Raw genomic sequence first — 22,079 nt, forward strand, 5'->3', positions numbered from 1 at the left:
AAAAAAAAAAAAACGAAAAAAAAAAAATCTTCACGTAACTTAATTCTATTTAGTACTTTTAGTTTTATTAGGTAATATATTGAAAAGGTAGATTTGTTCTTCAGTTATCCCACACGTACCTATTTTCTATACACAAAGACAAATGCTTTGTTTTCTTTACCCTCATCAGTCTAATCTATGGTGCGCACAACAGTCAGTAAACTATGATTAGTGTTGACATGAGGGTCTCTTACCTCATCAGGATCAAGAACTGATGTTTCATATACTAATCCCTTCATGCCTCTCATGCCACCGTACATCTAAAGAAAAAGAGAGGATAGGATGTAACAAGTAGTCAGAATAATTCAGGCTAGAGCTTGTTAGTGTTCCATGGCATCTGAGAAAGGAAATGTACTTCCTGATTTGCAAGACTTCATTCATAGAAAGATTTCTGAGAGGTTTACTTACCATAGAACAGAACTTTGCAGGGAAGCCTGCTAACACTGGAAATGAAAATTTTAAGTTGAAAAATCTGTCTTTATTTATTGTGTCTGCCTCTGCTTCCTTCTCTTCTTGTATTTTATTCTTTATTCTACCCATTCTTACTCCTTCATTCCCACAACCAAAGTCAACAGAATGCGATCTATAACAGGGAAAGGAGATAGAGACCAAAGACTAAACACTGCTGTGGAATTATCATTTGAGCTGCTCAGACTCTTAGAGCTGGGGAAGCCATCCTAAGCTTGTTCTAGACCACCTGCTGGAGCTGATCTAGGTGTATAAATGATCAACACAGCATTAACTCTAACAGAGTCCTGGCCCCAAAAGCTGAGGGGTTGGGATGAGGAATAGATACTTCATTCATCTCTCCCATGGGTAAATTAATCTAGGCTCAACTATTAAATTTATTTAAAAATACTGGGGATCCCTGGGTGGCTCAGCAGTCTGGCGCCTGCCTTTGGCCCAGGGCGCGATCCTGGAGTCCCGGGATCGAGTCCCGCATTGGGCTCCCGGCATGGAGCCTGCTTCTCCCTCCTCCTGTGTCTCTGCCTCTCTCTCTATATATATATCTATCATGAATAAATAAATAAATAAATCTTTTAAAAAAATAAAAATTAAAACAGTCTAGGGCACCTGGGTGGCTCAGTCAGTTAAGCATCTGCCTTCAGCTCACGTTGTGATCCCAGGGTCATGGGATACAGTCTCACATTGGGCTCCCTGCTCATGAGGAGTCTGTTTCTCCCTCTATCTCTGCCTCCCTTTTTCTCCCTCATAAGTAAATAACTCAATCTTAAAAAAAAAAAAAAAAAAAAAGAACAAAAACAAAGAACATTAGAACATTCTAATTTCTAATGAACATCTTAAGCTCCAACTTTTCCATGTATGGGACAGAATGCTTCTGAATAGTCAGTGAAGAGAATTTTTCTTTTTTAAGATTTTATTTATTAAAAAAAAAAAAGATTTTATTTATTTATTCATGAAAGACACAGAGAGAGAGGGAGAGACAGAGGCAGAGAGAGAAGCAGGCTCCAGGCAGGGAGCCTGATGTGGGACTCGATCCTGAGACCTTGGGATCACGCCCTGAGCCAGGAGCAGGTACTCAACCGCTGAGCCACCCAGGCGTCCCAAGAGAATGGTATTTTTGTTGAAGCACATTACAGAGCTACTTTTTCCAGCCAAGACCCCACAATCTTTACCATGTCCACAGTGATTTGGCCCACCACTGTCTTGCCATGTTGCTGCCTGAAGGTCTTTATTCTGGCCTGCTCCTTCGGTATCAAGTCGGCCAATATGTCTTTCAAATTCTAAAAAGAGACATAGAGAGGTTAGGTGATGGTCAAAATGTTGATTAGATTTTTCCTACAAAGTAGGTATGCTAAGACTGCTTTTTAGAATTTGGCTTTCTCTATTTGCCAGAGAAATATGGTCAACTACTCTGCCCAGATGAGGGTAAAAGAATTAGGCAGAGAGGGAAGGGAATGGAGAATTTATGGGTACGAAGTTTCAATTTGGGAAGATGAAAGAGTTCTAGAGATTGATAGTGATGATAGTTGTACAATAATGTGAATGTACTTACTGCCACTAAACTATACACTTAAAAAAGGTTAAAACGGGAAACTTTATGTTATGTATATTTTATTATAACTTAAAAGATAAGGCAAAAATATTTGTTATTCCCATCTCACTACACTCTTGAATAAATTACTTCCTAAAATAATAGTAATATTAACTAATAGTTATAACAACAATAACAAAAGACACCTCTGAGTTACTCAGGATAATGATGAGAAGCTAGGTGGTAACAAACCCTACTCCCCATCCCATAATCCCAGGGTCAGATTGCCTCAGTGATACTCTTTTCCAGTCCTTACCGTAGAGGAGGCACTGGCATGCCGAGCAGCAAGAACAAGACAAGATGCATTCTGCAAAGAAAACACAGCACCTTATGCAACAATTACTCTTTCCTCCTATGTATAACAAGGAGTTATAGTGACTCATCCTCTTTCTCTCCACCTTACTTAGCCTCCGAGGACAGTCTGACATAAAAAGAGCTGTAAAAGGCCCTGAATAGCTTTGAAGGAGTCCCCAATCTGGAGGCAATAGCAGATTTAACTCTGCATCCATAGCTTTAATAGCATTTGCTGTGGAGAGGCTCTTTCCAGTCATCTGGGTTTCATCAGGGCAGGCTTTGCTAGGCACTGAAAGGTCAGAGAGGTGGTTGTTAGAGTGCCCAGGCCAACCCAATCCAGCTGTCAATAGTTCTGAGTGGCCTCAGAAAAGCAAATGAGGGGACTGAGCGACTACTTGACTCTGCTGGTAAGACCTCTGCAGTGCCTAGTCTTTCGGCAGCACTTCCACCTCTCCAGCCTAGGAGAGGCCACAGGCAGAGGCTGCCTTCACCACACTTCTTCAAAGTTCCTGGAAAAAGCTCAGGAAGACAGAATACCTACAATGTAACAACAGACTACTCAATAACAGCACTGGGAAACCAAAAAACTGGAAAACTACTTTCCAAACAATGAGAGAAAAGAATTATTATTATTATTATTTTTTTTTTATTTATGATAGTCACAGAGAGAGAGAGAGAGAGGCAGAGACACAGGCAGAGGGAGAAGCAGGCTCCATGCACCGGGAGCCTGATGTGGGATTCGATCCCGGGTCTCCAGGATCACGCCCTGGGCCAAAGGCAGGCGCCAAACCGCTGCGCCACCCAGGGATCCCGAGAGAAAAGAATTATTAAGCTAACGTATATCCAGGTGAGGAAAAAGTCTTAACAAAGGGGGTGAAATAGAGACCTTTCAGATAAACAAAAGCTGAGTTTGTCAAATACACACCTGTCCTAAAGGAATTCTACAAAGACAAATAGTATAGTTCACCTGTTTTCTATACTTAGAGATTTCTCCCCACAAAAAGAAAGGCTACTCTCTATGAGAAGATTGCTGAGGTGCAAGAGTTCAACACTGCCTTTGAAAAAAAAACAACCAATTAAACTACTAATCAGCTATGAATTTTGATAAGATTAACTTCTCTGCACAAGATTTTGAAGATAAAATGATAGTCAAAGCCACCTTCATTTTCCTCATCTATAAAAGTGGTGTTAGGATGCCTAGGTGGCTCAGTGGTTGAGCATCTGCCTTTGGCTCAGGGCGTGATCACCGAGTCCTGAGATCGAGTCCTGCATCAGGCTCCCTATATGGGGCCTGCTTCTCCCTCTGCCTGTGTCTCTGCCTCTCTCTCTCTGTGTCTCTCATGAATAAATAATTAAGATCTTAAAAAAAAATGGTGTTAAATACCCACCACATATTTCACAGGGCTGTCTTCTGATAATTAAATTACGATGATGTGAAAGCACTTGGCAAACTAAAAAGATTACACACACACACACACACACACACACACACACACAAACTAATCCAGGAACAAGACCAAACCTTTCCTCATTTTGTCAAAAGGCCAGATACACCTTTTCTTGTAACTACTGCACTGCTGGCTGATTGCACTGAAAATCATTTGAAGCAATAGTACTGTATAAATTCCAAAACAAAACAACAACAAAAAAAATAAATAAAATAAAATAAATTCCAGGGATCCCTGGGTGGCGCAGCGGTTTGGCGCCTGCCTTTGGCCCAGGGCGCGATCCTGGAGACCCGGGATCAAATCCCACGTCGGGCTCCCGGTGCATGGAGCCTGCTTCTCCCTCTGCCTGTCTCTGCCTCTCTCTCTCTCTCTCTCTGTGACTATCATAAATTAAAAATAAATAAATAAATAAATAAAATAAAATAAAATAAATTCCAAAACAGGGGCACCTGGGTGGCTCAGTGGTTGAGCGTCTGCCTTTGGCTCAGGTCATAATCCCAGGATCCTGGGATGGAGTCCTGCATAGGGCTCCCTGTAGGGAGCCTGCTTCTCCCTCTGTCTATGTCTCGGTTTCTCATGAATAAATAAATAAAATCTTTACAAATTTTAAAAATTTTCCATGCCTAAGGGGAGAATTCAGAAGGGCTGGAGATGTTTTAGAATTTAGTATCCTTCTTTTTTGGGGGCACCAGGAAGAACTGGAAAGGAAAGAGATCCTTCAGAAAAGGTGTTTTTTTTTTTTTTTTTTTTTTTAAAAGAAGGTGGGGAGGAGGAGAGGGAGAGGGAGTCTTAAGTAGGTTCTCAGAGAAGTGCAGAGCAGCCTGGGGCTTGATCCCTGAGATCTTGACCTAAGCTGAAATCAAGAGTCTGGAGACTGCCTTTCTGTTTCTCCTCTCCTCTGCCCCTCACCCCCTCCCATGTGCACACATGCACACATGCTCTCTAAAATAAATATTTTAAAAATTAAATGATTTTTAAAATAAAATAAAAAGACTCAATCCAAAGCTAAATTCAGAGAATACAAGGAAAGCTACTATGTTCCCAAAATAAAGGGGGACTGCCTCAGCTTGTTAACTCCTTTCATTAACTTTCTAAAGAATCTCTTCTGGCTCAATGGGAACCATTTGGGCAAAAAAGTAGGCAGCACAAACAGGCCTTTAGCCTCTTCACCCTTCATGGGGAAAATGGAAACCTGAACTAGTATCTAAGAAATGATTTTACCTTTTCTTATTAGTCACCACCGAGTTAACAAGAAAACATGCAAATAAATTCTGTTCCTTGCTCCATGGTCCCTAGATCCTGATATAGAAGGGCCACCTCCCAGAGACTACATCAGCCCTGCAGCAGACAGACCTTTTAATTGTGGGTGGTTGGTTGTTGTGGTTGTTTGGTTTCTAAAAAGGCTACAGGGGAACATATCATCTGAGAGGTGTTAAAATCTCTCCATAATGATCTCTTTTCCACTTTAAAAATTTTTTTTTCAAAGATTTTATTTATTTATTCATGAGAGACACAGAGAGAAAGAGACACAGGCACAGGCACAGGGAGAAGCAGGCTCCACACAGGGAACCCAATTCGGGACTGGATCCCAGCACTCCAGGATCACACCCTGGGCTGAAGGCAGCGCTAAACCGCTGAGCCACACGGGCTGCCCTCCACTTTTTAAAAAAAAGATTTTATTTATCTATTTATGAGAGACAAAGAGACAGGCAAAGACATAGGCAGAGAGAAAGCAGGCTCCATGCCGGGAGCCTGACTCGGGACTCGATCCCGGCACTCCGGGATCACACCTCCATCCAAAGGCAGGCGCTCAACCGCTGAGCCACCCAGGCGTCCATTTTTCCACTTTTAAATCAGTTTTAAGTTTCTATGATTGCAGGGGTGCCCTGCTGGCTCAGTTGGAAGAGCATGAGACTCCTGATCTTGGGGTTGTGAGTTCGAGCCCCACGTTGGGTGTAGAAATTACTTAAAATCTTTTAAAAAAGGGATCCCTGGGTGGCGCAGCGGTTTGGCGCCTGCCTTTGGCCCAGGGCGCGATCCTGGAGACCCCGGATCGAATCCCACATCGGGCTCCCGGTGCATGGAGCCTGCTTCTCCCTCTGCCTGTCTCTCTTTCTCTCCCTCTCTCTGTGACTATCATAAATAAATTTAAAAAAAAAAAAAAAAAATCTTTTAAAAAAAAAGATTCTAGGGCAGCCAGGGTGGCTCAGTGGTTTAGCGCCGTCTTCAGCCCAGGCCCTGATCCTGGAGTCAGGATGGAGTCCCGTGTCAGGCTCCCTGCATGGAGCCTGCTTCTCCTTCTGCCTGTGTCTCTCATAAATAAAATTTTAAAAATAAATAAATAAATAAAGGAATCAGATGGGTCATTACTGCTGCTTCATTACAATCATTTCTCATATCTATCTGTATGAATGCTACTTTAAAACAATAGGGAAGGGATCCCTGGGTGGCGCAGCGGTTTAGCGCCTGCCTTTGGCCCAGGGCGTGATTCTGGAGACCCAGGATTGAATCCCACATCAGGCTCCCGATGCATGGAGCCTGCTTCTCCCTCTGCCTATGTCTCTGCCTCTCTCTCTCACTGTGTGCCTATCATAAATAAATAAAAAATTAAAAAAAAATAAAAAATAAAAAAAATAAAACAATAGGGAACCCTGGGTGGCGCAGCGGTTTAGCGTCTGCCTTTGGCCCAGGGCGCGATCCTGGAGACCTGGGATCGAATCCCACATCGGGCTCCCAGTGTATGGAGCCTGCTTCTCCCTCTGCCTATGTATCTGCCTCTCTCTCTCTCTGTGACTATATAAATAAATAAAAAAAATAAAAAAAATAAAAATAAAACAATGCATAGGGGGGATCCCTGGGTGGCTCAGCGGTTTAGTGCCTGCCTTCGGTCCAGGGTGTGATCCTGGAGTCCCGGGATCGAGTCCCATGTCGGGCTCCCTGCATGGAGCCTGCTTCTCCCTCTGCCTGTGTCTCTGCCTCTCTTTCTCAGTCTGTGTCTCTCATTAATAAATAAATAAAATATTTTAAAAAATAAATAGGGATCCCTGGGTGGCGCAGCGGTTTGGCGCCAGACTTTGGCCCGGGGCATGATCCTGGGGACCCCGGATCGAGTCTCACGTCGGGCTCCCAGTGCATGGAGCCTGCTTCTCCCTCTGCCCCTCTGCCTGTGTCTCTGCCTCTCTCTCTCTCTCTCTCTGTGTGACTATCATAAATAAATAAAAAATTTAAAAAAAAAATAATAAATAAATAAATAAATAAATAAATAAAACAATGCATAGGAAGAGAAACTTAGAACTACACTGTCACCCCACCACTTCCAACATCAGCGAAGTCTTCATTACCTTTGTACTAAGCATCTTGCCCTTTCAGGTGAGGAGCTTCAAGAATAACTTAGAGGGTTGATCTCAACTGTCCCTGATGATCTCCATTAGTAACACTTCTTAGACCTTCAATTTGTAAAGCAGTCCTGTTTTGTGGATAGTGTGGATATGCAGCTATAGAATAAAGAATATACTAATATTCTGTTTCTACTGCCCTTCTCTGCTGCTTATTACCTGTGACTCCAGCCACGTCATTTAATGGTTCTGTGTGTCAGTCTCCTTATCTGTAAAATGGGAACAGTAACAGTACCCAACTGACTGCTGTGAGAATTAAGGCAACACTTAAAAAGCACTTAAAACCATGTCTGGCAAATGCTTTGTACTTGTTATATAATAAATACATAAAATTAAACAGTATGGCCATTTTCTCACATCCTCTCTGCAGCTTAAAAGAAAACTAAAGAAATTAGAAGGATTTCAAAGGCAGCAATTCGTTGATATAACCACTCAAAAGGCTAGAATAGGAAAAATTCAAGTTAGAACAATTTTACCTAATGAGGTAAAACACAGAGCACACGATTAGGAATGTGGAAAGGAAATGTGGGTTTTAGCCCCAGCTCCATTACTAGACAACAGACAAAACAAAACAACTAACTGCAGTTGACCCTTGGAACATGGGAATCAGGGATGCAGACCCCTCATGCAGTTGAAACTCTGGCTATAACTCTTGATTCCCCCCAAAACTTAACTACTAACAAACTACTGTTGGCTGGAAGCTTTACTGAGAACATAAATGGTCTATTAATACCTATCTTATATATTATATGTTACATACTGTATTCTTACAAAAAAAGTAGAGAAAATGTTAGTAAGAAAGTCCTAAGGAGGGCAGCCCTGGTGGCGCAGCGGTTTAGTGCCGCCTGCAGCCTGGGGTGTGATCCTGGAGACCCGGGATCAAGTCCCACATTTCTCCCTCTGCCTGTGTCTCTGCCTCTCTGCCTGCCTCTGAATAAATTAAAAAAAAAAAAAAAAAAAAAAGGTCTTTTGGTAAGAGATCTCATTTCATTAAAAAAAAAAAAAAAAGAAAGTCCTAAGGAAAAAATATATTTGCAGTACTGTACAGTAAAAAATCCACACGTAAGTGGACCAGCAGTTGAAACTATGTTGTTCAAGGGTCAACTGTATTGTTCCCCTTTCCTTCTCCATATTTAGGATAACACTCAAGCTACTTAGCTCAAAGTCTGATAAGTCTAATAAGGACATATGTAAAGTCTAATAAGGACATAGGTAAAGGTACTCAAAAGCCTTGCTATTTAAAATATAACTGCCTAGCCAGCAGCATTAGCATTTCTTGGGGCTTGTCAGAAATGTAGAATCTTGGGCCTCACATCAGACCTACTATATCCAAATCTGCAGTGTAACAAGTTCCCTAGGTGACCCACATGAACAATAAGGGAGAAGCATAGAATGTAGACCCTGGGATGTACAGCTATTAACGATCAAGTCTTAAATCCAGGTTCTGCCACTATCCTGCTGTGTTACCTTGGCTATATGACCTAACTTCTAAGTCTCAGGTTTCATATCTCTAAATTGATAATAATAAAGCCAATTTTGGGGTAGATAAGTAGACTGTACAAAACAGTCTGCATGAAAGCATCTAAAAAACAGTGACTTCTGCATAAGTGAGTTCAATAAATAGGTGTTTCTCAGAAAAGTGTTGTTGTTGTTTTTTTTTTTTTTTAAGATTTTATTTATTCGGGCAGCCCCGGTGGCGCAGTGGTTTAGTACCGCCTGCAGCCCAGGGTGTGATCCTGGAGACCCGGGATTGAGTCCCACATCGGGCTTCCTGCAGGGAGCCTGCTTCTCCCTCTGCCTGTGTCTCTGCCTCTCTCTTCGCTCTCTCTGAATGAATAAATAAATAAATCTTTAAAAAAAAAAAGATTTTATTTATTCATTCATGAGACACACAGAGAAAGAGGCAGAGACACAGGCAGAGGGAGAAGCAGGCTCCCTGCAGGGAGCCCGATGTGAGATTTGATCCCAGGACTCCAGGATCATGCCCTGAAGCAAAGAAAGGCACTCAACCGCTGAGCCACCCAGGCTTCCCTCTTCGAAGAAGTGTGTTGGCCTATTACCTACCATGTCAAGTGTCATTACTCTCTCCTGGAATTGGATTCCAGGAAAGAGGTAGTCAAGCCTGAGGAAGGGGTGAATGGATAATTCCCTCTACCTGCAGAATAGGAAATAAAGCCCCGATTTTCTTTTTAAGGGCCTTAGGAGTGTCCCAACCAGGAGGGGAAGAGTCTCAAGGAGAGGAAACAAATCTAACTACCCAGCAGAATAAATGACTAGAAAGGAGAGACTGGAGGACTGTTATACCCAAGGTTACACACCTCATTTCACCTACCTCCTAGCTGCCAAAGAAACCTGCTGAATAGCTTTGTATAGTACATTCAGACTATACTCACTGATGAGACAGGCAGATTACAAATCTCTGAGTCATCCCTGAACTTTCACCTACCAGCTCCTCCCTCTAATTCTTGAGGCGTGGCAACTAGGCTTTTGCCTTCCAGTAGCACGCCACGTGGTGAGTCACCCTACTGGAACAGCAGCTGTCAGGTGAATCAGGGAGTCACCTTATTCAACAGGTCAGCTCCTTCAGGTGGAGAGATGGAGAGAGCTGCTTCCAAAGACAAGGGCCTGGCTCACGTGTCTGACAACGAATTCGCTACAGGGTAGGGGGTAGGTGGTTACAATCAGTAAGAGGCTTTTTTAAACCTCAAACGCTGCCACCCCTTGCAAGAACTTATAGTGAGTCTGCTATTATTGATGGAAGTGCGCTGTAGCTCTCAACTGTGCTACAGTAGAAAAATGTAATTAAAAGAACTTCCACCTTAAAGGGACAAGAGAGGAAAAGGACTTAGTACATGCAGGAAATTCTGCCAAGCACTTGCCTTGCCTATAATACTTAAGGTATTTCTGGAATAGGGTATTGGCCAATTCACCAAAAATCATCTGAAACTACTTCCTCCTCCCTCAAATTCTAGGAACAGCAGAGTCCTATTTGAAAGAGCACTTTAAAAAGTGGTTATTTCCCTCTTATTCCTCTTAACCTATTGTCATCATTGATCCACACTTAGGACCTTTACTCCAAAGGGGAAGGGCCAAATTTTCTTTGATCCTCCATCCTAGGCATATTTAGAACATGCCCTGCAACATATCCAAGAGCTCCAACATTAAAAGCCTGAGAGAGATGCTCCTGATTTTAATAGAGCCCTTGCCCTTCATCGAAAAAAGATCAGAGCTTGCCAAGCCAGCAGAACTGGCTTAGTTGATGAAGCAAACATAATGCACTAATAACTGGTAGGAAAAATCTTGTTGTGCTGCAAAGGCTTCCAATGAAGAAGGAACAACCTGCATTAAAGGAAAAAGAACACGCACAGGACAAAGACTCCTCTCTCCCCAGAACCAGGTCAGAAAACTAAAGCCTTTTAACATCTGTGTTTCACAATGGTGATACTGGAAGTCGGCCTGCACTCCTCCATCAGGCTGCTTAATAGCCTGAGCACGGTAATCTTCAGATTTCATACCTTGAGCTCCTTCATACTCATGAGTTTCCTTAATAATTCTACCTAATTGTCATTTTCTAACAGACTCTTCCCTAAAGACTCACTCCAAGGAAGACCACCAAAGACCTCAGAAAAGAATCAAGAGCCCTAAACTTTCCTTTCAGTAGAAATCTTTACAGTTCTTTAACAATTATTTTCTGGGGGATCCCTGGGTGGCGCAATGGTTTAGTGCCTGCCTTTGGCCCAGGGCGCGCGATCCTGGGGACCTGGGATCGAATCTCACGTAGGGCTCCCGGTGCATGGAGCCTGCTTCTCCCTCTGCCTGTGTCTCTGCCTCTCTCTGTGTGTGTGACTATCATTCATAAATAAATAAGTAAATAAGTAAATAAATAAATAAATAAAATTAACAAACAATTATTTTCTAAACATCTACTTATTCTATACACACTAAGTGTACACAGGTGAGTAAAGCATATAGAATCTGCTGTCCTATTAGTTTTCTGAGAACTAAAAACTGCTCTCACTTCCACTAGGAGTTTGTTTTAAGATTTTATTTATCCCGGCAGCCCAGGCAGTTCAGCGGTTTAGCGCCGCCTTGAGCCCAGGGCGTGATCCTGGAGACCCGGGATAGAGTCCCATGTCGGGCTCCCTGCATGGAGCCTGCTTCTCCCTCTGCCTGTGTCTCTGCCTCTCTTTCTCAGTCTGTGTCTCTCATTAATAAATAAATAAAATATTTTAAAAAATAAATAGGGATCCCTGGGTGGCGCAGTGGTTTGGCGCCTGCCTTTGGCTCAGGGCGTGATCCTGGAGACCCGGGATCGAATCCCACGTCGGGCTCCCGGTGCATGGAGCCTGCTTCTCTCTCTGCCTGTGTCTGTCTCTGCCTCTCTCTCTCTCTCTGTGACTATCGTAAATAAATAAATAAAATTAAAAAAAAAACCTTAAAAAAAAAAAGATTTTGGGTATTTGAGTCAAAAAATGAAAGACAGTCATATGCTCAGAAAGACCAATTGCTGGGATTCCTGGGTGGCTCAGCGGTTTTGCGCTGCCTTCAGCTCAGGGCCTGATCCTGGAGACCCGGGATCAAGTCCAGCATGGGGCTCCCGGCAGGGAGTCTGCTTCTCCCCTCTGCCTGTGTCTCTGCCTCTCTGTGTCTCTCATGAATAAATAAAATCTTATTTTTTTTTTTAAGGACCTATTGCTAACTTTGCTTCACTACTGTTTCTTTTCTTTTCTTTTTTTTTTTTAAGATTTTAATTTATTCGGGATCCCTGGGTTGCGCAGCGGTTTGGCGCTTGCCTTTGGCCCAGGGCGCGATCCTGGAGACCCAGGATCGAGTCCCACATCGGGCTCCCGGTGCATGGAGCCTGCTTCTCCCTCTGCCTATGTCTCTGCCTCTCTCTCTCTGTGACTATCATAAATAAATAAAAATTTAAAAAAATTTTTTAAGATTTTAATTTATTCATGAGAGACACAGAGAGAGAGAGAGAGAGAGAGAGAGAGAGGCAGAGACACAGGCAGAGGGAGAAGTAGGCTCCCTGCAGGGATCCCAGATCTCCAGGATCAGGCCCTGAGCTGAAGGCCGTGCTAAACTGCTGAGCCACCTGGGCGGCCCTTCACTACTGTTTTAAATTTCATGCCCTACTCAACTCTATCACATAGAGCACTGAAGGGCAAAAAGAATTACTATGTAGCTTTAGAGAGATCCACCACATCTGGCTTCCTGCCTTCTGCCCACTTGGATTCTAAAGAAACAAGAATGCCAGCCTTCACCTTTCTAATGATCTACTTTAGCAGTGCTTCCCCACACCCATGCATTCATCTGTTAACAATCTAAAGGCCACTGGGGGGCACGTACCTGGGTGGCTCAGTGGTTGAACATCTACCTTTGGCTTAGGTAGTGATCCCCGGATGAGTCCCATTATCCCTCCCCTATCTCTGCCTCTCTCATGAATAAATATAAATAAAATCTTGGGATCCCTGGGTGGCGCAGCGGTTTGGCGCCTGCCTTTGGCCCAGGGCGCGATCCTGGAGACCCGGGATCGAATCCCACATCAGGCTCCCGGTGCATGGAGCCTGCTTCTCCCTCTGCCTATGTCTCTGCCTCTCTCTCTCTCTCTCTGTGACTATCATAAATAAATAAAAATTAAAAAAAATAATAATAAAAAAATAAAAAATAAAGAGCATTAAAAAAAATTAAAAAAAAAAATAAATAAATAAATAAAATCTTAAAAAAGGCCACTAGGATAGACAAATGCAGTTATCCCACCAGTAGCACATGAGGAGGATTTACTCTCCATTTTTCATCTTCAGCCCACCTAGCAAGCACCAAGGAACTGACATCCTTTTGAGCAGGCTGATAATCAAAGTGAAGACACATAGATTTGGGTGCTTGCCTTTAAAAGTTCTAGGCTGGGGATCCCTGGGTAGCGCAGCGGTTTGGCGCCTGCCTTTGGCCCAGGGCGCGATCCTGGAGACCCGGGATCGAATCCCACATCGGGCTCCCGGTGCATGGAGCCTGCTTCTCCCTCTGCCTGTGTCTCCGCCTCTCTCTCTCTCTCTGTGCGACTATCATAAATTAAAAAAAATAAAAAAAAAAAAAAAAAAATAAAAGTTCTAGGCTGTACAGAGTGCCTGGCTGGCTCAGTTGAAAGAGCATGTGACTCTTAATCTTGAGGTCGTGGGTTCAAGCCCCATGTTGGGTGTAGAGATTACTTAAATAAATAAACTTAAAACATCTTTAAAAAAGATTTATTTATATTTATTTATTTATTTTTATGATAGACACAGAGAGAGAGAGAGGCAGAGACACAGGAAAAGGGAGAAGCAGGCTCCCTCCATGCCGGGAGCCTGATGCGGGACTCGATCCCCGGACTCCAGGATTGTACCCTGGGCCAAAGGCAGGCGCCAAACCGCTGAGCCACCCGGGGATTCCCAACTTAAAACATTAAAAAAATAAAATAAAAGTTCTGAACTGAGAGCCTAGCTAATATTTCACAGAAAAAACTTAACTTTTGTTGAACCCGATTTCTAACTAGGATTAATACAAAACACGTTCAGTGATGTAGATCTACTGTAAAGGAATTATAAGTATTAAATACATGTCTTGAAAAAGTCTAGAGGGACGCCTGGGTGGTTCAGCAGTTGAATATCTGCTTTTGGCTCAGGGTGTGATCCCGGGGTCCCGGGATCGAGTCCTGCATCAGGCTTCGTGCATGGAGCTTGCTTCTCCCTCTGCCTGTCTCTGCCTCTCTCTCTCTGTCTCTCATGAAGAAATAAATAAACTCTTTAAAAAAAAAAAAGTGTAGAAATACTTAACACTTTTGGCTTGATTTTCTCAAAGTCATTGAACATCTTGGCTTAGAGGAGCAGTGCTCAATGGTACAAGAAATAATTATGATTTGTTAAGTCACAATAGTGTTAAAAGAGAGAACAGAAATAAATCAGTGGCCATACTCTAACTCCCGACCCAAATCCAAACTCAGATCACATGTGAAAAAATAATACATCACAAAGATAAGGCATCCACAGCTAATACTAAGACCACCGTTTAGTAGAAATTCATTTGGGTAAACAAGAAGTCGAATAATCTGAACTAGTATCTCTTTCCAACTCAGGTGTTCATTAAATTACCTGAAAGTGGATAGAGTGGAACAATGTAACAATGACTGGCATTTGTGTCACCTAGCAAGGTTAAAAAAATCTCTTCTCAGAAAAGTGAAACTACATCTGACCTTGAGAATCAAAGTGGTAGGGGTCAGTGTTCCCAGATCAGGAAATGAATTCTCTTTGCTTTCCAAAGCCTACCTTAGCAGCAAAAGTAAAATCAGTTAAGCTTTAGGCTGATCTGAATATTCAAGGCAGGTGCTAGCAATGCTACAAACTGAACAGGCTTCCTTCTTGCTATCTTGGTTATTCTACTGAGATCTCAGGAAATTTCCACTTGAGTTTTTTGGGCTTTGCTAGTTTTTAAGGATCAAAAGCTTTCAAATGGCTTCCAATTTACAGGTTTCTGGGGTCCTCAGGATCATTTCTACCAGTAAAGTCAACAAAACAAAACAATACTGATTCTACAATTATGTAGCACTATCATCCCAAAAGCTTCCTGGGCTTCCCCAGAGGCTTAAAAAAACAAAATGAATTCAAAAACTAAATTCTAAAGGCTTTTAAAAATCACTGAAGGATTAAATGATCTGGTCTGGGTTAGGAGCTCTGGAATGAGCTAATTATGGTGTCGTGTCCCCTATTCTGCCAAAACACTATCTAGAACTCGCCTCATTTCCCAAGGGGCCTTCCTTACCCTGTTCCCTGGCAGCAGCAGAAGCAACAGTCAAGTAAGACAAGTGTCTCCCAAGTAAGACAAGTGTCTCCCAAACGATCAGCCTCCACCTGCTGCTGGGCACCCGGAAGAACCTCCATGCTAGATTCTACAGGCTTCACCTCATCTGCCAGCCATGCAAGCTAACACACAGCACGCCAATGCCATCCTAAGACTTTCCTTTCCTCCAGGTGCTGGCAGCTTTAATCTGCAGGAGAAAGTGTAAGTTCTCTGCAGAAGTCAAGGTCACTTGTGGGACTGTCCCTGCCTGGATTAAAGGGCTGGGGACTCTCTCCTCAAAACAGCAGTTTCTCTATTTAAAGGGTTAAGTGACCCAGGCACCAAAGCCCTGGCCATTTGAAATTGAAAGCACCATTACCTGCAACAAGATTCCTATGATCCAAAGGCAAGAACGAACATTCAAGTAAATGAGGGCCTCAAAGAACGAGAGGGCTCTCTCCTGGGTAGACTTCAAAGCAATAGCTAAGCCTGAGTGAGCAAGGAGTAGGGCCGGTCATGTGACTTTGGCAGCACTATCTCCAGTCCAGTATCTTCACTTTCTGGCCTGCCGTTTGGAGGAAAAATCTTTCTGGTTCTTTCTGCAATCATTATGTGATAATCATGCAGAAGGTCTTACAGAAGGGCTCCACCCCACCCAGGCTCCTCCTATACGAAGAGTAAGTGCAAGAGTCCCAAGGACAAAGAGGACCCAGTACCACTCTACCAGCAGAACTGCTAAGGCTCGGTCACTAAAAGCTTCAAAAATTGGGTTGGAGAAACAGTAAGAAGCAGTTTGGGAGCCGACAAGGCCCTCTCCGCAAAGCAGAAGCCGAAGCCGGCCACGGCGCAGCTCACCAGGGGCAGTGCACGGAGCCGGCCGCCGGCCGCCTCTCCTACCCCCGCACCCCTCTCCCCAACGGGCCCTTCCCCTAAGTCCGGAGGCACACGACACCGAGGCTCTCCAGCGGCAGCTCCTTTCCGGGGCTCCCCCGTCCTGGCCGAGCCGGGTGACAGCAGCGTCCGGGCTCTCCGCCCGCCCAAGACCGCAGGCCGGAGCGGGCAGCGCCCTCTTCACCCCCGGGGGCAGGAGGCCAGCGGAGCACATGGCCTGGGAGCGCCACCGAGGGCTGGCGGCCAGCCAGGCGCCGGGCCCCTTTAAGGCGCGCAGGGGTGTGAGGTGGAGGGGAGGGGACCCCGGCGCCCGAGGGCCTGCAGTCGCCTCAGCCCCACCCTGGGGCCGCGCGCTCCCTCCCGGAGTTGCTCACCTTGGCTCCGAAGAGCCGGGCGGCCGCAGTGAGTAGAGCCATGACGGGCGAACGCGGGCTTCCGGCGGGGAGGCCGGACCGGGAGAGCTGCGGCCGGGGGAGCCGCCGCCGCTGCACCGAGGGCCGCGCCGACGGGCCCACAAGGTTGAAAGGAGGCGGCTGAGGGAAAGGGGAGACGAGCCGGCGGCGGCGCCCAGCCCGGGGTCCTCGGCGAGGCCCCGCCCCCCGCCCCGACTCGCTCCCGCCCCTCCCAGGGGACTCGCCTCGGGCCCGGCCATTGGCCCGGCGTCCGCGGGGGCGGGACCTGAGCCGCTGACAGCGGGCGCGGCGGGCAGGATTGGACCGCCGGGCTGGGCCGGGAGGGGGGCGCGGAGCTGCCTAAGTATGTGCCTGCTAACTCCGTTAACTTCCTCCTCGGCTTCCCTTCTCGCCCTCAGCGGTTCGGGGTTAGCTCTGAGGGGAGTGTGGGAGGAGGGCTCTGACCCAGGACTCCGACCTCAGAGGGCCTCGGAAGCCGGTCCCATCCTGTACCGTCGCGGCCACCGACCACTGCCTGCCCCTCCTACCAGCTGGCGGTCTTTCCTGAGGAATGCCTTTGGTCAGTGACTTAATGGCCTTAGAGGTGACGTCATGTGGACAGGCTATGATGCCAGCGCTGGCTGCCTGGCGATCCTTTGAGGTCAGCCGAGGCCACGGTATATCTTTATAGATAAAGAGACCCCTAATACATGGGGAAGGAAGGCAAAGGCGGGAGGCTGGTATCCAGTGCTGTTTACGGGCCGTCAGCTCTGCGTCCAGTGCGGGGAAGTCGAAGTCTTACAGATGCCCCTTAATATGAAGGCTTCTGAGGCCGCCTACCTGGCTCAGCCGGTGGAGCATACCACTCTTGATATCGGGGTTGTAGGCTGGAGCCCCACCTTGGGTGTAGAGATTACTTAAAAAAAAATCTTAAAAAGAAAAATGACAGTTTTCCAGCACAGGCCAGAACCTCTGGGTCTCAGCCACTCTAGTCACATAACCCCATGCAGCCAGTTCACCCCACATCTAGCCAGACATAAGGGCAAAAGTTGCAGACCAGCCCCACATCCAAAATCAGGCATTAAGCACCCTCTCCTTTTGTCACATCACTTCCATGGAGCTTCTGGACCCCTGCTCCTACTTGGCTGTCTTCTGTACACTCTTATCCTATGCTTGCCAGAGATCATTAAATGAACCACAGTACTAAAGTGATCTTTCATATCACTCTTGACTAACTTCTCTAGGAAGACAAGACCTCAGGACCTTTGCACTTCCTAAGAGTATCATTGTCATTGACCTAGGGGCACGGTGAAACTGGCCCAAGGACCAGGGCACCTTATCTACAAACCCCAAGCCCCAAATAAACAGTTCTTTTATCTCTTCACAGAGCAGTAACAAGATTCAGAAGTCTCAGTACCACCTAAACCAGGTTTAGATAGACCTTTTTTTTTTTTTTTAAGATTTTATTTATTCATGAGAGAGACACACACACACAGAGGGTGAGAGAGAGAGAAAGAGAGAGGCAGACACAAGCAGAGGGAGAAGCAGGCTCACATGAGCCTAGACCCCGTGTCTCCAGGATCACACCCCCAGGGCTGAAGGCCGAGCTAAACCGCTGAGCCACCAGGGCTGCCCTTAGATAGACCTCATTTATTTTTATTTATTTTATTTTATTTATTCATGATAGGCACACAGTGAGAGAGAGGTAGAGACATAGGCAGAGGGAGAAGCAGGCTCCATGCACCGGGAGCCCTACGTGAGATTCGATCCCAGGTCCCCAGGATCGCGCGCCCTGGGCCAAAGGCAGGCGCCAAACCGCTGCGCCACCCAGGGATCCCGATAGACCTCTTTTATAAAGAACCTGGTTTATAGCTTGAGTGGGAAAGAGAAAGAAAGCCACTATTTCTCTTCCCAAGTTACCTTGTACTTAGTTTCAGACCTACCAACCAATACTCCTCTGATTTAGGGTTCAGATAGGTAGGACTTAGGAAGGAACTTCATAAAGAAAAGCCAGGCAGAGCCCCAAAGGAACATTGACCTCAACTACCTTCTCGGTGACTTCAAAGTTCCGCTTATCAATATTTGCTCCCAATTTAGTATCTTACAGATATTTCCTCCTAACCCTAGAATAGTCTGACCTGGTTTCTGCTCTCTAGTTAATTATCCACAGACACCAACCAGCTGACCAGGGGCCTGAACTCCAGTGCCCGCAAGACAGGAGGCATTTTCAGGATGAGGCTACCAAAGGGATATTAACTATTATTATTAAAATGTTTTTTATTTTTTTTAAGTATTTATTTATTCATGAGAGACACACAGAGAGGCAGAGACACAGGCAGAGGGAGAAGCAGGCTCCATGCAAGGAGCCCAATGCGGGACTTGATCTTGGGACTCCAAGATCACAACCTGAGCTGAAGGCAGATGCTCAACTGCTGAGCCACTCAGGCGTCCCCAAAATTTTATTTAAGTAATCTCTGCACCTAATGTGGGACTCAAACTCACAACCATGATATCAAGAATTGCATGCTTTACCTTCTGAACCAGCCAGGTGCCCCCCACTCAAAGAGATAAATCAGAGTGGCCATAAGGGTAACCTACTTTGGAGCTCTAATGATTGGAGGGAAGGTGAGAAACAGCAGTGCTTTTGACACCGTGTCCTGGAGACTAGTGTTATGAAGGCTTTATGGGCTTGTTTTGAAGTTGTTTAGTCTTGACGTCAACTACTATAAAGCCAGTGGGAAAGCCCAGGGATCAGAAGGACTAAATGTTACTTCACAGAAGCTAACTTAGAATCTCTTTCTAAATGTGAATGGGACCTGGGGAAGAGAGAAGAAAGGGAGGACTGCTATGAATAAAGCAACCAAATGAGCATTAGGTCCAAATACAACTAAGTGCCTGAGGAGAGGGGGCAATGGAGAGAAGGCTGACAATTGAGGTCATATTGACCTTGCAAGATCCTCTTTAAAATGAAGAGGCAGGGATCCCTGGGTGGCGCAGCGGTTTGGCGCCTGCCTTTGGCCCAGGGCGCGATCCTGGAGACCCGGGATCGAATCCCACATCGGGCTCCCGGTGCATGGAGCCTGCTTCTCTCTCTGCCTGTGTCTCCGCCTCTCTCTCTCTCTCTCTGTGTGACTATCACAAATAAAAAAAAATAAAATAAAATAAAATAAAAAATAAAATAAAATGAAGAGGCAATGGTGCCCCCTGGTGGCTATGGGTAAGCTGGGGGTGAGGGGAATGCAATCCAAACTTCAACTTAAACTGCCTGTATCAGTAATAGCTAAAATTTATACTTACAGGGATGCCCAGGTGACTCAGCAGTTGAGCATCTGCCTTTGGCTCAGGGCCTTATCCCAGAGTCCTGGGATTGAGTCCCACATCGGGCTCCCCAAATGGAGCCTGCTTCTCCCTTTGCCTGTCTCTGCCTCTCATGAGTAAATAAATAAAATCTTAAAAAAAAAATGTATACTTACAATTTTCAGGTACTATATAAATATGGTACACCCATTATCTTAAAATTAATCCTCACAACAAGTCTAAGGGATGTAGGTAATAGTATCTTTACAGAGGAGGAAACCAAGGTTTAAAGTATCCAGCTAAGGATTATAGTTCATAATTGGCCAGAAGCTGTATCTTAACTACTAAGCTGTATTGTTTTTATGGTGATGAATGTGAATTATCAGCTGCAACTCAGGATGGGGACTTCTGAGTCATTGTTAACTGCCTCCTGGGCACATCAGCTCAATGTGTTCTATATTTTTGTGTGTGTGTGTGTGTTCTATATTTTTAAATATTTTATAAAATAAAAACTATAGTCTTACTCATCTGTAAAACCTTTGTACATCCATACCTGAAATAAAGGTATGAGAGACGAACATTTAGCACCTAAAGTGACCAAGGAGTAGGATAGATTTCTTCAATGAATAATCCGTCTGGAGAGATAGCTGAAAGTTGGATAGAATGCCTTTTCACTATTGATTATTAGAGTCAGAGGGCATGTGTCCAAACTTAGAGGTAGTTTTCAAACAAAAGTACTAGTGTACACAGACACTGGGGACTACATGGAGAATCCACTACAGGGAATGAGATATAACAGACCAGTGGCCTAGGGATAAGACGATCACTAAGTCTTGGCTCATGGAAGTCTTGACTCCCCATGACACAACCTCTTTGAGCTTAGTTTCTTCATCTGTAAAATGGGAATAACATCTACTTCTTAGAACTGTTAAGATTAAATAAAGTATATGTGCTTGTTATGAATAGTCACCATATACTAGTTCCTTTGCCCTTCCTAGTCATCCCTGTCCTATATTTAAAGGACTCTTATCCCTCCTCTTAATCCTCTTTAACAGAATAAAAACTCTCTAAAACTTATTTTTATTTTTTGTTAAAGATTTTATTTGAAAGAGTAAGCAAGAGAGAGAGAAGCAGGCTCCTCGTTGTGCAGGAAGCCCAATGCAGGGCTTGACCCAGGACCCTGGGATCATGACCTGAGCCGAAGGTAGATGCTCAACTGACTGAGCCACCCAGGTGCCCCTAAAACTTATTTTTAAAGGACTAGATTTTCACATAATAAATTTTCTTAGTCACATCCAGATCTCATTGTATACTGTCTTTGAGAATGTTTCTTTAAGTTCTAACATTTTGATAAACTCATTTAGAAGACACCTAAAGCTTAAGGTGTAACCAGATATGTGAAGTTACTATTTGATCTGCCAAATACTGGGCTAGAATAATTTGTTGTAGGGAGCCTCCAGAAGGGTTCAGATAAATTCATGAATTCCTGTGATATGAATAAAGAGATGTGCAAACTGTATCCTCCTAACCTTCTGAAGATCAAATCAAGGAAGATAATGTCCACTCTTTCCTATGTAGGACACACCCCTGTGTAGCAATGGCAAGACTCTGGGCTGGAGAGTTAACTGCTGACCTTGACAGGCTAGGGGGACATATCAAAAGTAACTTATTACCAACTAACAGTATTTTATTAAAATTTGTAACTAATTTTCTTTCTTGTACATTAAAACAATTTCAAGTTCCCTATAAGAGTACTCTCACACTTCTGATAAGCTCTCTGATGGAAGAGTAAGTTTTTGGACACAAGGCAATGGACAGAATCCTGGGTAATACAGGGGTATGAAGCATGTGAACATTATTCATGTGCATCACAGAAGAAAAAAATGGTTAGTAACAGCTGGTCTGGAAAATGGACTTGACAGGATACAGCATTTCCTATGTCTGATGAGAAAAGAAGGAATTAATACGGGGATCCCTGGGTGGCTCAATGGTTTGGCACCTGCCCCTTTGGCCTAGGGCATGATCCTGGAGTCCCGGGATCGAGTCCCACGTCGGGCTCCCAGCATGGAGCCTGCTTCTCCCTCTGCCTGTGTCTCTGCCTCTCTCTCTCTGTGTCTCTCATGAATAAATAAATAAAATCTTAAAAAAAAAAAAAAAAAAAAAAGAGGAATTAATACTAGGATCCTGAGTTTAGCTGTCAACTAATATCAGGATGCTTGCTCCAAACTAGTGCTTCTGTTAGATTTCACAGGGACTTATGGTACAAGAAGGCTTCATTGAACCCAATCACTTTGTGTGCCAGGCTTAGTGCAAGGTATTATTAAGAGAAAAAAAGAAAACAGAAGCTACTTTATAGCTATCTTAGATCAGACTGACACTTGGGAACTTTAACTTATGGATCCAATTTTGGCACTACAGAACTTCAGGACCTGTGGTATCCCTGGAACTCAGTTTT

General features: G+C 44.6%; 1 protein-coding gene and 1 non-coding gene across 3 annotated transcripts in view; one reads left to right on the top strand and one right to left on the bottom strand.

Annotated features, from left to right (window-relative positions):
* CS (citrate synthase) overlaps positions 1–16,658 on the bottom strand; it is a 28,811-nt gene extending 12,153 nt beyond the window's left edge. Inside the window, exons 1-4 of one of the 2 annotated variants that reach the window (XM_077913386.1) lie at positions 16,310–16,658; positions 2,352–2,402; positions 1,677–1,784; positions 234–299 (exon numbers count right to left, since the gene is read on the bottom strand). In XM_077913386.1, the coding sequence (XP_077769512.1) occupies positions 234–299; positions 1,677–1,784; positions 2,352–2,402; positions 16,310–16,351 (267 nt within the window). In that variant the 5' untranslated portion in view covers positions 16,352–16,658. Of the gene's footprint in view, positions 1–233; positions 300–1,676; positions 1,785–2,351; positions 2,403–7,391; positions 7,428–16,309 lie in introns of those variants that run through there. The other variant, XM_077913385.1, reaches the window with a different exon arrangement.
* On the top strand, positions 5,721–5,793 carry TRNAR-CCU (transfer RNA arginine (anticodon CCU)). Its single transcript has one exon. It is a non-coding gene; the product is annotated as a tRNA-Arg (tRNA).
* Positions 16,659–22,079: the final 5,421 nt, after the last annotated feature.

The sequence above is a fragment of the Canis aureus genome, chromosome 11 (assembly GCF_053574225.1).
Source record: "Canis aureus isolate CA01 chromosome 11, VMU_Caureus_v.1.0, whole genome shotgun sequence".
NCBI classification, from domain to species: Eukaryota; Metazoa; Chordata; class Mammalia; order Carnivora; family Canidae; genus Canis; species Canis aureus.